This window comes from Clupea harengus, unplaced genomic scaffold (assembly GCF_900700415.2).
Source record: "Clupea harengus unplaced genomic scaffold, Ch_v2.0.2, whole genome shotgun sequence".
In the NCBI taxonomy this organism is placed as follows: Eukaryota; Metazoa; Chordata; class Actinopteri; order Clupeiformes; family Clupeidae; genus Clupea; species Clupea harengus.
This window is the reverse complement of record NW_024879581.1, coordinates 190421-202819: the sequence shown is the minus strand read 5'-3', so window position 1 is coordinate 202819 and position 12399 is coordinate 190421. Positions and strand designations below refer to the sequence as shown.

General features: G+C 43.9%; 1 protein-coding gene across 1 annotated transcript; it reads left to right on the top strand.

Annotated features, from left to right (window-relative positions):
- The first annotated feature begins 6 nt into the window (after nucleotides 1-6).
- LOC122129036 (remodeling and spacing factor 1-like) lies at nucleotides 7-12150 on the top strand. Its single transcript, XM_042704057.1, is given in 12 exon segments — nucleotides 7-2461; nucleotides 2464-3563; nucleotides 3926-4207; nucleotides 4499-4603; nucleotides 4939-5018; nucleotides 5158-5212; nucleotides 5482-5594; nucleotides 5890-5957; nucleotides 6582-6795; nucleotides 7491-7735; nucleotides 9595-9774; nucleotides 10085-12150. Coding segments are annotated over 12 exon segments (5316 nt in total). The 5' UTR covers nucleotides 7-204; the 3' UTR covers nucleotides 10702-12150.
- The last annotated feature ends 249 nt before the right edge of the window (nucleotides 12151-12399 follow it).

Below are 12399 nucleotides of genomic sequence, written 5' to 3'. Positions count from 1 at the left end.
AGCAGCGGCGGCTCAAGCGTCATTGTGGCAAACACGTCCCTTACTGTCGCCAAAGAGCCGGCCAAGGAAATTAATGGTGATCAGGTCAATGGGGACGTGCAGCCTGCGAAGGGAAATGAATCTGGTACAAAATCTAGTACGGCAGCAGCATCATCATCAACTACAACAGAAGTTAAAAGGCTGAAAAAATCACAGGAACAAAACATGGATGTCACGCAAATGTCTGGGAAGGAGGAATCAACCAAGCAACAATTAGACAAGGCGGAGGATGGCAAAAAGGATATCACTGCAGAAGAAAAAGTGTCAACTATGTCACCCTCAGAGGAAGCGATGGAGGTGGGCAAGCCGGAAGCCTGCATTAAAAGCACAGATACACATGATGACAAGCAGAAGTCAGACAAGCCAACACGTGAAGGGACATCCTCTGTCGAAAAGAGTAGCAAGCCCTCTTTCACTACGATAAGAAAAGCTCCTTCAACGGGAGAGGAGAAATCAACATCATCAAAGGCTGATTCAAAATCGTCTGAAACTTTAGATAATCATGGGGTCGCACCAAAAGAAACGAACATTCCAAATTCGTCCAAGGAGAAAGCTGACTGTTCCAAAGAGCCTAACATCACAGCAGTTCAGAATGATTCAAAAAAGCTGGACGGAGAAAAAGACAAGGAAAAACAACTACCAGTCGATCAGACGGATAAACCTGCCTGTTTTAAAACAACAGAGCCTGTGACGTCATCGCCTCTAAACAAGGAGAAGAAATCTTCTGTCTCGACAGAAGTAGATAAAAGCAAAACAGAAAAATCCTCCCTCGCAAAACGTGTAGATGAACCACAGGTTTCAATTGAAAAAGACAAACAGAAAGTGGGAGACAACAACAAACAGACCTCTGCAGAAGACGTAGGTAGGGCATCTCTGACAGAAGACCTCAGTGTTTCTGAGAAGACAACTGGCCTTTCCGTTATAAGAGAAACTAAGTCGCCCAACCTGACTAATAAGAGTGAAGATGGAACCACTAAAGAAGGTGACAAACCATCTGCTATAGAAACAACAAAGCCATCTGTCATAAAGGAACAGCTCATGACTGGAACAGTAGCCAGGGGAGCTTCTGTGACTGAGATGGCCTCCTCAAGTTCAACTGGTGGCACAGACAGGCAAAACGCATCCAGTGAAACAAGTAAGCAAAGCAAGTCCTCTGCTCAAGAAGCTACAAAGTCCAGCCCATCTGTAGTGAAGGAAAAATCCCCAACCTCAAAAGAAGTGGTAAAACATTTTCAGACTAAAGAAAGCATTGATCAACAGCCTTCGCTCGAAAAAAAGACAGAGAAAGCAGCTACTTTAACAGGGAAAGACGTCACAGAGAAGGAAGCCAGCTACAAGGTTTCAGAAACGAAAGGCACTTCGAAAGAAACCGAAAAAGAAACTGGTTCCACACCTCCGGTTTCAGTGGCTGACCCAAAGGATGCAGACAGACTGGAAAGTGGTAAAGACAAGACTTCTGCTTCTGTGCCCAAAGAGCTTATGAAGGAGACCAGAAAAGCAGAGAAAGAGACAGAGAAACAGCCGGCAAAGGATGAATCCTCAAAGCATGGCCCTTCTGTCAAACGCAAGGAAGAGCCCATGGAGGTTCTGCACACTGTTCCTGAGCCTAAAAAACTCTCATCGGTCAGTGAGGCTGGAAGAGCAGGAGAAAGGAAAGACAAGGAGGAGAAGGCGGAGGACAAGAAAAGCCAGGCTGAAAAGATTAAAGCAAATATGGACAAGACTGAAAAGGTAGAGGACAAGAACGATGGGGCCAAAAAGACGGAAAAGATGGACAAGGCTGAAAAAGTGGAAGAGAACAAGGTGTCCAAGAAGGCGGAGGAAAAGAGGGATGAGTCCAAGAAGGCAGAGTACAAGAAGGCGGAGGACGAGAAGGCTAAGTCCAAAAAGGCGGAGGACAAAGCCGGGACAAAGAAGGCAGAGGAAAAGAAGGCGGAGGAAAAGAGGAATGAGTTCAAGAAGGCGGAGGAAAAGAAGGATGAGTCCAAGAAGGCGGAGGAAAAGAAGGCCGAGTCCAGGAAGGCGGAGGAAAAGAAGGCGGAGGAAAAGAGGGATGAGTCCAAAAAGGCGGAGGACATAAAGGCAGAGTCCAGGAAGGCGGAGGAAAAGAAGGATGAGTCCAAGAAGGCGGAGGAAAAGAGGAATGAGTCCAAAAAGGCGGAGGACATAAAGGCCGAGTCCAGGAAGGCGGAGGAAAAGAGGGATGAGTCCAAAAAGGCAGAGGACAAGAAGGCCGAGTCCATGAAGGTGGAGGAAAAGAAGGCGGAGGAAAAGATGGATGAGTCCAAAAAGGCGGAGGACAAGAAGGCCGAGTCCAGGAAGGCGGAGGAAAAGAAGGATGAGTCCAAGAAGGCCGAGTCCAACAAGGCGGAGGAAAAGAGGGATGAGTCCAAGAAGGCCAAGTCCAACAAGGCGAGGAAAAGAGGGAGAGTCCAAAGAAGGCGGAGGAAAAGAAGGATGAGTCAAAGAAGGCGGAGGAAAAGAAGGATGAGTCAAAGAAGGCGGAGGAAAAGAAGGATGAGTCAAAGAAGGCGGAGGAAAAGAAGGATGAGTCAAAGAAGGCGGAGGAAAAGAAGGATGAGTCTAAAAAGGTGGAGGAAAAGAAGGATGAGTCCAAAAAGGCGGAGAAAAAGAAGGCCGAGTCCAAGAAGGCGGAGGACAAGAAGGCGGAGTCCAGGAAGGCGGAGTCCAAGAAGGCGGAGGACCAGAAGGCCGAGTCCAGGAAGGATGAGTCCAAGAAGGCAGAGGACAAGAAGGCAGAGTCCAGGAAGGATGAGTCCAGGAAGGATGAGTCCAAGAAGGCGGAGGACAAGAAGGATGAATCCAAGAAGGTGGAGGAAAAGAGGGATGAGTCCAAGAAGGCAGAGTCCAAGAAGGCCGAGTCCAAAAAGACAGCGGAAAAGAAGGATGAGTCCAAAAAAGTAAAAGAGAGGAAAGACAAGGCTGAAAAGATGGATGAAAATAAAGCGTCTTGTGCAGAAACAACCCCCATGGACTGTGATGAACCTGCCCAGAATGACCAGGAGAAAAACAAGTCCGGATCCGAGGATAAGCCAGAACAGGACCCGAAACAAGATGATGATAAAGATGACCCTTGCAAGGAAAAGAAAAAAGACGACTCCATCAGTTCTGAGGAAAGCAAGGAGAAGGATGGAGAAAAGACAGACGAACCCGATAAATCGGCGGCACAAACAGAAGGTGGGGAGGGCCGTGAAAACGAGGGCTTGCGCCTGAAGATCCGCATGGCCGCCCACCGCAGGAAAGCGGAGCTTCAGAGAGAGGAGACGAGGGCAGACTCCGAGTCGGAGGGGGGGGACGGGAGGGGGCTGAGAAGATCCCCAAGAATCTGTCGCCCCACCGCCAAGCTGGTCGATATCCAGGACCAGAAACAAGAGAAGAAACCGAGCATGCCACTGGCCAACAAAGAGAATGCTGAGAATGAAGAGGAGATTGAGGAGGAATGTACTGTTCCGAAGAAACCCAAGGAGAAGAAAGTGGACTCTGATGGGCAACCGAAGCCAAAGGTAACATTTTAAAATTCCCATAACCTTTTAAAAAAAACTGTGATTTGAACTGTGTGATGCATTATGTTATTATCCCAATATTAACTTTCCTGTCAAATGTGTAGAAGGTCGCAAGTGCCTGGGATTGCTAAAGCTGAAAAGTCTACAGAGGTACATGAATGTAAAACAGAAAACTTGTTTAGTAGATGGATACAAACTGGAAACGCATAGAATCGGCGAATTCCTGAAATTGTTCACTTTAATCTTTGTTGTAGACTGCATCACAATGAGTCTTCTCGGTTTGTAACGATGACTAGACAGAATCACTCCTGTAGGACTTTGTTACAGCTCTGCACATTCTTACACACTGTACGCCTTTACAGGGAAAACGACGCCGGCGGACACGATGGTCAAACACTCGAACACGACGGAAAAAGAAAGGTTCTGAAGACGATGACAATGACGTTTCTGAAGATGACACGAGCGAGGAAGAGGTCACGGAGGAGGACGACAGTGACGAAAGTTACAAAGTGGAGAAGAGACCGAGGAGGGCAAGGAACCGTGCTCGAGAGAGGCACTCCTCCGACTCCGACACGTCTTCCTCCGGCGGCCCACCAAACGATGATCCATGTAAACACTGTGGCCTGCCAAATCATCCTGAACTGGTGCGTCTGAACATGAAAACACAGCCTTTGCTACCTTGCTTTATCGTATGTAATATATAAATATATATATATGGAGATGATGGCTCATTTCAAACAACAGGTATTGGTTCTGTTCTAGAACAGTCACAGTGGTATAAAGTTGTTGAACTGACAGTTGAGTGTGTGTGTGTGTTTGTCCTCTGGTGCTTCAGATTCTGCTGAGACTTATTTCTGTCATCTCATGTGGTTACGACGGTGGTATAAAGTTGTTGAACTGACAGTTCAGTGTGTGTGTGTGTGTGTGTGTTTCAGATTCTGCTGTGCGACTCGTGCGATAATGGGTACCACACGGCCTGCCTCAGGCCCCCACTCATGATCATTCCAGATGGCGAGTGGTTCTGCCCGCCGTGCCAACATGTAAGTGACGATTCCACCTTTACCCATGTTCACCACATATATCCATGGCAGGTGCCATCTTTTCCCATGTTCACCACATATATCCATGGGAGGTGCACACAGGAAACAGCATAGCAAACAAAAGCATTTGTTGTGTAAAAAAATTCAAAAGGCTTCTAGATCTACAACGATGATGTATATCTGAAGAATTATAGTTAACAATTGTGTTTGTGTCTTTTGTGCACGTTGACAGTTTGTCATCTAAATTTTTCTATAATTTAGAGGGCTTAATACACAAGTGACTGAGGAAAGGTCCATGCTCATCCTGTTCTATCTGTCCTCATTTGGTTCTTTAGAAGCTCCTGTGTGATAAACTGGAAGAACAACTAACGGAGCTCGACGCTGTGTTAAAGAAGAAGGAGCGTGCCGAGCGAAGGTAAGAACTGTTCAGCGTCGAACATTAAGGAGAAGATTCACAGCCCCTCTGTGCATTTAGTTAAGCTCCTCATAAAATGGCCATAATTCCTTTGAGTGGTGAATTATTATTAATCATCAATTGTTTTTTGTTCCATCAGAAAAGAGCGTCTGGTCTATGTTGGCATCAGTGTGGAGAATATTATCACGCCAACAGTAAGTTGCCACATTCTACCATGAAGTTATGGGCCAGTTTCTGTTAATTAGTCTGTCGTGGCCATTTGTCTTCAGTTGTGTTTGAAGCTCCAGATGGCACAGTAGGACTGTATTGTTTCTTTCTGTCAGTGAGCTATGTACCTTATTTACTAACAGTGCAATACTTACTATGCTTGAGTTCACACTGTCAATGTAAACATTAAGGAGTTTACATTTGCAATGACTTGATAGGCCTTCTTTCCATGATGGCGATTTTGTCTTTGTTAAAGGTGGAGGTGGAGGAGGAGAAGCAGCCAGAAGAAAAGAAGGAGAAGAAAGAAGTTAAAAAGACCAGAAGCTTGGGACGAAGGTCAACAAGGACAAAGAAATACATAAGCTACAGGTACTATTTGGCTCTTTGTTTGTTTGTTTGTTTGTTTGGTGCCCCTGTCTTTGTGGTGGCCTTTGTAAATCCCTAACCAAACTGAAAAATTGTTAGCAGATTCTTCTAGTATTGTCCCTTTGCAGAACAAGGAAATGTGTAATGTAATATAGTTTGATATTTATATCATTTCCGCCAGTATGGAAAGTGTCATGACATGGATTCTGCTGTGAGTTGTAAGGTTCAGTGTTAACTGTAGGTCTGTTCCTTGTGCTGTGGCTGTCTCACATATTGGAAATCCCATTTTCTGCTCTAGGTTTGATGAGTTTGATGAAGCCATTGAGGAGGCCATTGAAGAGGATATCAAAGAAGCAGAAGGTGGAGGTAAGGCCACAAAGAGCAGCAGTCTCTGGAACCTTCAGTCAGGATCCACTCTAGAACTCGCTTTGGGCTGGTCCGGTCAGGGAAGGATAAAACGTAGAAGAATTCTACTTCTAGTGAATTGTTTGAGATACAGCTCATGATACTGTAGCTGAACTGGCTGAACACGGTCCTGACATCACCACGGCCAAGTGTAAGATTCTCTGGGAGCACCCATAACTGATCAAATGTTTACTACCCACTAAAGTTGTTTTAGATAAAAGCATCAGTCACACTATATATTAAAGTGTCCTTTCTGTAAATCTGTACATTTTGTAATGGTACAACATACTTTCTGTATTAGTACGTGCTATTACAAGTTGTATTTGGAGTCAAGGTTAGGCTTAGTTTGAGAGTGACAGTTAGTATACTAGTAGTATTTACACAGTATTATTTACTATTTGTGTCATCTTCACATGAAGTGGGACCAAAGCACCTTGAAGAATGAATAAAACTAGTGCAATAGCACCATGGAGTAATGTTATAATAACTGTGTTAACCCACAAGAGCTGGAGTAATGTTATAATAACTGTGTGTTAACCCACAAGAGCTGGAGTAATGTTATAATAATTGTGTGTTAACCCACAGGAGCTGGTCGGGGCAAGGACATGGCAAACATCACGGGCCACCGAGGGAAGGACATGTCCATCATTATGCAGGAGGACGGCAAGGAGAACGGGCCGCCACAGAAAACCCCGACCGCCGGACAGCGGAGGAAGAAGCGGCGACGCCTCAACGACCTGGACAGCGACAGCACGGTGGAAGAGGAGGAGAGCGAGGACGAGTTCCGCCTCAGCGACAGGTGCTACCATCCACAAGAAATTATCAAAAGATCTCGTCTTTCTTTTTAAAATAAAATAAATATTTAAAATAGCTTGAAAGTTATGTACGTAGAGCTTCATAAGAGTGCTACATGTACTACAATAGATTTGCTTTTTATTACCTTTGTAATTGCGGATTCTGCTATTATCCATACAGCCTCTTGCCATCAGTCACCCGTGTAAGATCTGTTTGTTTGTTTGTTAGTTAGTAACAAAGAGAGGGCAAGAGGAGAGGAGGCAGGAGGCGAGGAGGCAGGAGGAGAGGAGAGTAGAGGAGGCGAGAGGAGAGTAGAGGAGGCAGGAGGAAGGAGGAGAGGAGAGTAGAGGAGGCAGGCAGGAGCAGAGGAGGCAGGCAGGAGCAGAGGAGGCAGGAGGAGAGGGGAGGAGGCAGGAGGAGAGGGGAGGAGGCAGGAGCAGAGGTGGTGGCTGGAGCAGAGGTGGCAAGAGGAGAGGAGGCAGAAGCATAGGAGTGGAGGCAGGAGGAGGAGAGGAGGCAGGAGGAGAGAGAGTTATCTTGAGAGGGTCACCATTCACTTCCATAGTGTAGGAAAAAAAGAGTAAAGCTAAAAAGTCTGATGGAAAGTAAGGTAAAGCGGTGCTCTGCTGGGATGTGATGGTAGACTCTTGACTGACTCATGATCTTTCTACTGTTTCTTCCCCTCCTACCCAGATCCAGCTCTGAAGAGGAGGAGTTTGTGGTGTCCGAAAACAATGCAGACAGCGACGCAGAGGCCAAGTCTACAGACGACAGCGACTTCGGCAGCACAGGCAACGGTCGTCGCTTCCGGGGGTCGGCCTGGTCCAGGAAGCCTGTCAAACGGCGGTGGAACACAAGGCAGCCTCGACGACGGCGCCGGCCAAAAGGATACTCTGATGATGAAGAGCTGGAGGAGACCGAAGAGGATGAGGAGGATGAGATCGGTATGGGCTACAGGGCTGCTGAGTAGGGATGATGGCATGATGTCATCATGATGTCATCATACCTACACTGCGTAGATCATTATTATGCAAATGTATTTTAATGATTATGTACTTTAAGTAATTATAAGTGGTCCCAATTCAAAAGGAAATGTTATATAAAGAAAATCTCAGATTTGTATGTTGCAAGGAGAAAATATGATGTTTCCAATTGATGTGCACAATTGGGAAAATACATTATGATGTTGTTTTCCAATTTATTTATATTTATTAATATTTTAAAACACAACATAACACAAAACAAAAATTATTTTTACATGATTATAAATAAGAATTATGAAATAAACAAATGCAGTAGTTTAACAGCGAACAAAACATTTTTTACTATTGGAAATACGTATATTTGCCAATATAGCCATCTTTCTAATCCATCACTTGTATTAGTCTCATATCCACGGAGTCAATCCGTTTAAAAAAAAATATATATTTTTTTTTTCAGAGATGTATATTGCTTCCCTTGGTTGTAAATCTCCCTCTTTAGGGGAGCTGATTTAAATTGGGTTCAAATCAGATGTGCAAGGAGGCCAAGTCATCATTTTACTATCTGTGAACCCTTTGCTGGCTAGCCAGTGTCTGGTGTGCTTGGATGCATAGGCTAGAGCGTTGTCTTGCATCAGTACCATGGGCTTTTTCAATTATGCTGGCTTCTTCTGGTACCACTGCTTGAGGAAGGTGGCCTCCAGAAACTGGTTGTAGTTTTTGGAGTTCATTTTCAATCTAGCTTCCAATCGAAATGGTCCAACCAATTCACTGTGGATAATTCCAGCCCACAGTATCAACTCTCCCTTCAGTCAAACTGGTGTACAGTTGTACAATGAACTCTCTTCACTAGTGGACTATGTACAGTTATGCTCCCTAGATCACACATCCAGTGCAATCCCGAAAAAAACCATCTTCATGTTTTTGTTTTGTTTTTCCCATTCTTGACACGTTTGCTTGTGTTTTTGATTTTTTTTTAAGGGAGCCTGGTTGTCTGCCTCTATGACCTTGACCTGCCTGTCTGACCTTGCCAATCATGCAAAGAACTTTGCACCTTGTGCTTCTGCAGGGTCTAGGAAGGTTGCAGGTCTGGAGGATAATGACCCTTGAGGCCAAAGGTTTCCTGGATACTTCCTGTTTAATTCTTCTCGAGTTTCTTGTTCATTTTCGTATTTTCTTCGCAACACGTATTTGCGTCCCTGTACCTCAAAAAGCCAATCTTTCACCATCTGTAAGGTGTCTTATTTTTTATTTTTTTGCCCTATTTTCCCAGCAGCAAAAAAGTTGCCTAATAATTATGCACACTTGAATTTAAGGCCTTTTTTCACTTTAAGCCACAGCCTCTCTCAATACAGCAATTAAGTCACCTGAAAATGTTTACAAAAGTTTAATATGGTTTTCAGTTGAAAATGCTATCTGTCTTGGAGATGCTATTTCAGTAGAGTATGGACTTCCATAATTATTCAGTACACAGTGTATACTGGCTTTGAATATTCCCTGAAGGTAACATTTAAGGAATATTAAATTTGATGTATTGTGTATTAGGGATTAATCTCCTCTTTTTTTGGTTTATTTTAATTTTGACGACGTCTTTAAGGTGTCAATTATTTGATTGATCTTATTTTCCTTCAGATATGGCATGATATGATGATAGCATAAAGAGAAGTATTTAATTTGAAATAAATTGTGTTTTAAAAAAAAAAAAACTAGTCAAGCTATCACCCTGAAAAAGCAGAGCCTCAGTGCATCACATGTTATTGTGTCTGTATGCATCATGTGGTCTAACGGCCATTTCTAATGTGTGTGTTGTCCATATCCTGCAGCTACAGAGGGCTCGAGCAACTGCAGTGACAGCGACCTGGACATGCGGAGGCGGCGTTCCCGTCGGAGTCTGAAGAAGCAGGTGAACTACTGTGAAACGTCAGAGTCGGAGGGCTCGCAGACTGCCACCAACAAGGACAAGATGAAACCACGCCGACGCCTCTCCAGCTCAGAAAGTCAAGGTTAGCTTTGCATGATTACCTGTGTGAGATGTCACCATAATAGTGATTAGAGTAATCATTTCTCCTACATGTTGTTGAAAGTTTGTACACTTAAGTACGGTATAGCAGGAACATTGTTTATACTTATGGAAGAATTTAGTACCCACTGAAGGTTTTTTTGTTTTCCATCTTCAAAATTAATATCTTGCTGAGCATCCTAGGATAAAACTATTCAAAACTGTTCTGGTTGAAGTAGTTAATTTATTAAAGCTATTATTATTATTATTATTATTATTTATAGTTATTAAAGTTATTTTCTCTGGTCTTTCAGCGAGCTTAAGCTCCCGAGACTCAGACGAGGGGGATAAGAAAGAAAAGAGGAGGAGAGGGGGTTCTTCAGAAGAAGACTCAAAGAAGAAGCGACGGAGGCACCTCTCCCTCAAGCGGAGGAGAGAGTCCGAGGACGACGATGATGACGATGACTCGGACGACTCTGAGGAGGAAGACCGCCCAATCCGCAAGCGGGTGAATCGTATCGACTCTGACGACTCCGATGAGGAGGAAGAGGAAAAGAAAGACGTGGCGGAGAAAGAGGCAGAGGACTCCAAGAGGCCGCAGCGTCTCAGCCTAGACGAGGAAGAAGAGGCCGTTCTGGGGAAGGTGGCCAACCCCCTAGACTACTACGTGGCCCAGCTCCCTCCGACCAACGGACAGAGCCCCTTGAAGGGCGAGGAGGGCCTGATCTCGCGGCCACCAGGGGGCGTCGTTGGGGGCGCTGCCGGCCTCATGGCCCACATCGGCCCCAAGAACCCCGCTGCCGCTACGGCCGTCGCCATGGCGACGAACGGCATGGTTCCCCAGGAGATGCCGCCGCCTGACGAGGATGAGGACGACCTCCTGGGCGTCACAGACCTTGTTGACTATGTCTGCAACAGCGAACAGTTGTAAAGGAAATTTGTACTTTTTGCCATTTTCAACCCCTCCATCCCCAGTCCATTCCCTGTACTTTTGACCCTGTACTCCATTTCTTCACTTTCTACGTCCCCCTTGTGCTTTACATTTTGTGTCTACGACCAATGCCAGCAATGCAACCTCGGCCACACCAATATTGCACCAAGTACTGCACAGAATGTGACTGTACTGGGTCAGCTTCCCCCAACTCATCATGTGATTGAGGTCAAGAACAGTGCAATCATTGGAGTACCGTGTGTCAGACGTGTATATGTCTAGGTTGAGGGGCAGAGGCTCAAAAGGCTGTAAATATTCCACTTCACAAAATCCAAGAAGTGTTTGTGAAGGACAAAAAAAAACTCACAGCTCGCCGTTGGAAAAGCAGTTTTATAACCTCACCTTACCCCCTTGTCCAGTATGTAGTATCCTTCTTAATCATGTGACATTATTTTTTTCCCATCGTGTAACCGACTTCCTAGAGATACCCGTTATATACTGTAGAAACACATCATGTTTATTCTTTGATCGTGTGTTGGTCTTGGTAGGAAATAGTTAAGTATTATTTTCCATCACTTAAAATTTTTACATTTTGTATTAAATCGTAAAACTTTACTTATGTGTACATTTCAGGAGTTTGACTGTAGCAGCATTCCATGCAGGACCGTCACATATGGTTTCATATTATTCCACGTATTATTGCTAGCTATCGCTCTTGTTGAACAGTGGACAGTTTTAATCACAGTAAAAAGTTCCCCTTTAGAAAAAAAAATGTTTGTTCATGGCATATTGAAATCATGTGATTGGGTTGTGTGTCATTGCCTGAAAGTTAGACAGTGCAGGTGTTGATGAGGCCCGCAACAGCTGTCCTCAAATGTGATTAAAAAAGTATGGTGAGCTGGGTCTTAAACAAAAGCAATTGTGTATTTATATTCAGTGTTTTTATTATGACAACTAAGCGGAACCAGGATGCTAAGATTTTTAAATTGCATTGTATATTTTGTAGCGTTCATCATCAAGTCCATTTTATATAATATAATGGCTTTTTTTGTTTTCATTACCGCCTGTTACTGTTTTCCCAAATTGTATTTGGACTTATTTTCTCCCCTACCAAAATATGCATACCAGTATAAATCAAACACTATTAATCTTGGCAGCTGTTAAGTGCATTAAATGCCAAATAAAGATGTCTTTCTCTTTAAGACCACACTCAACCACAGACACATGCTAGACTTTGAATGAAGAAAAGGTGTATTTGTTCAGCTGAAGAGGTTGCTCATTAAGTGTATCTTAGTAAGCATGTCTATTTTGGCCACTTGCAGGAAGAGTTCAAAGATTTTGTTTTGTTTTCTAAGAATTTTCATTGCACCACCAACACTATCAGTGGATTCCATACACTTCATCTCATTTCAGCTCAATACATATATTTAATAAAAGGGATTTGTCATATGTGATGTAGTTTGTTTGTTTTTTTCCCCCCAACAAACTTTCCCGTCATTTCTATATTCTTTTCTAATGCTTTAATTTAAACTATTTTTGTGTGTCTAAGGTCTAACCGTATACACCTCTTTTTATACATTTACTTCAAACCCAATCACAGCAAGGCTTTGTGGTTTACTATGATGTATACATTTTTTTATATAAAAAAAATGTAATCCACAATCCTTATTGATTTCTCTTGGATGAGTAGACCTTTGG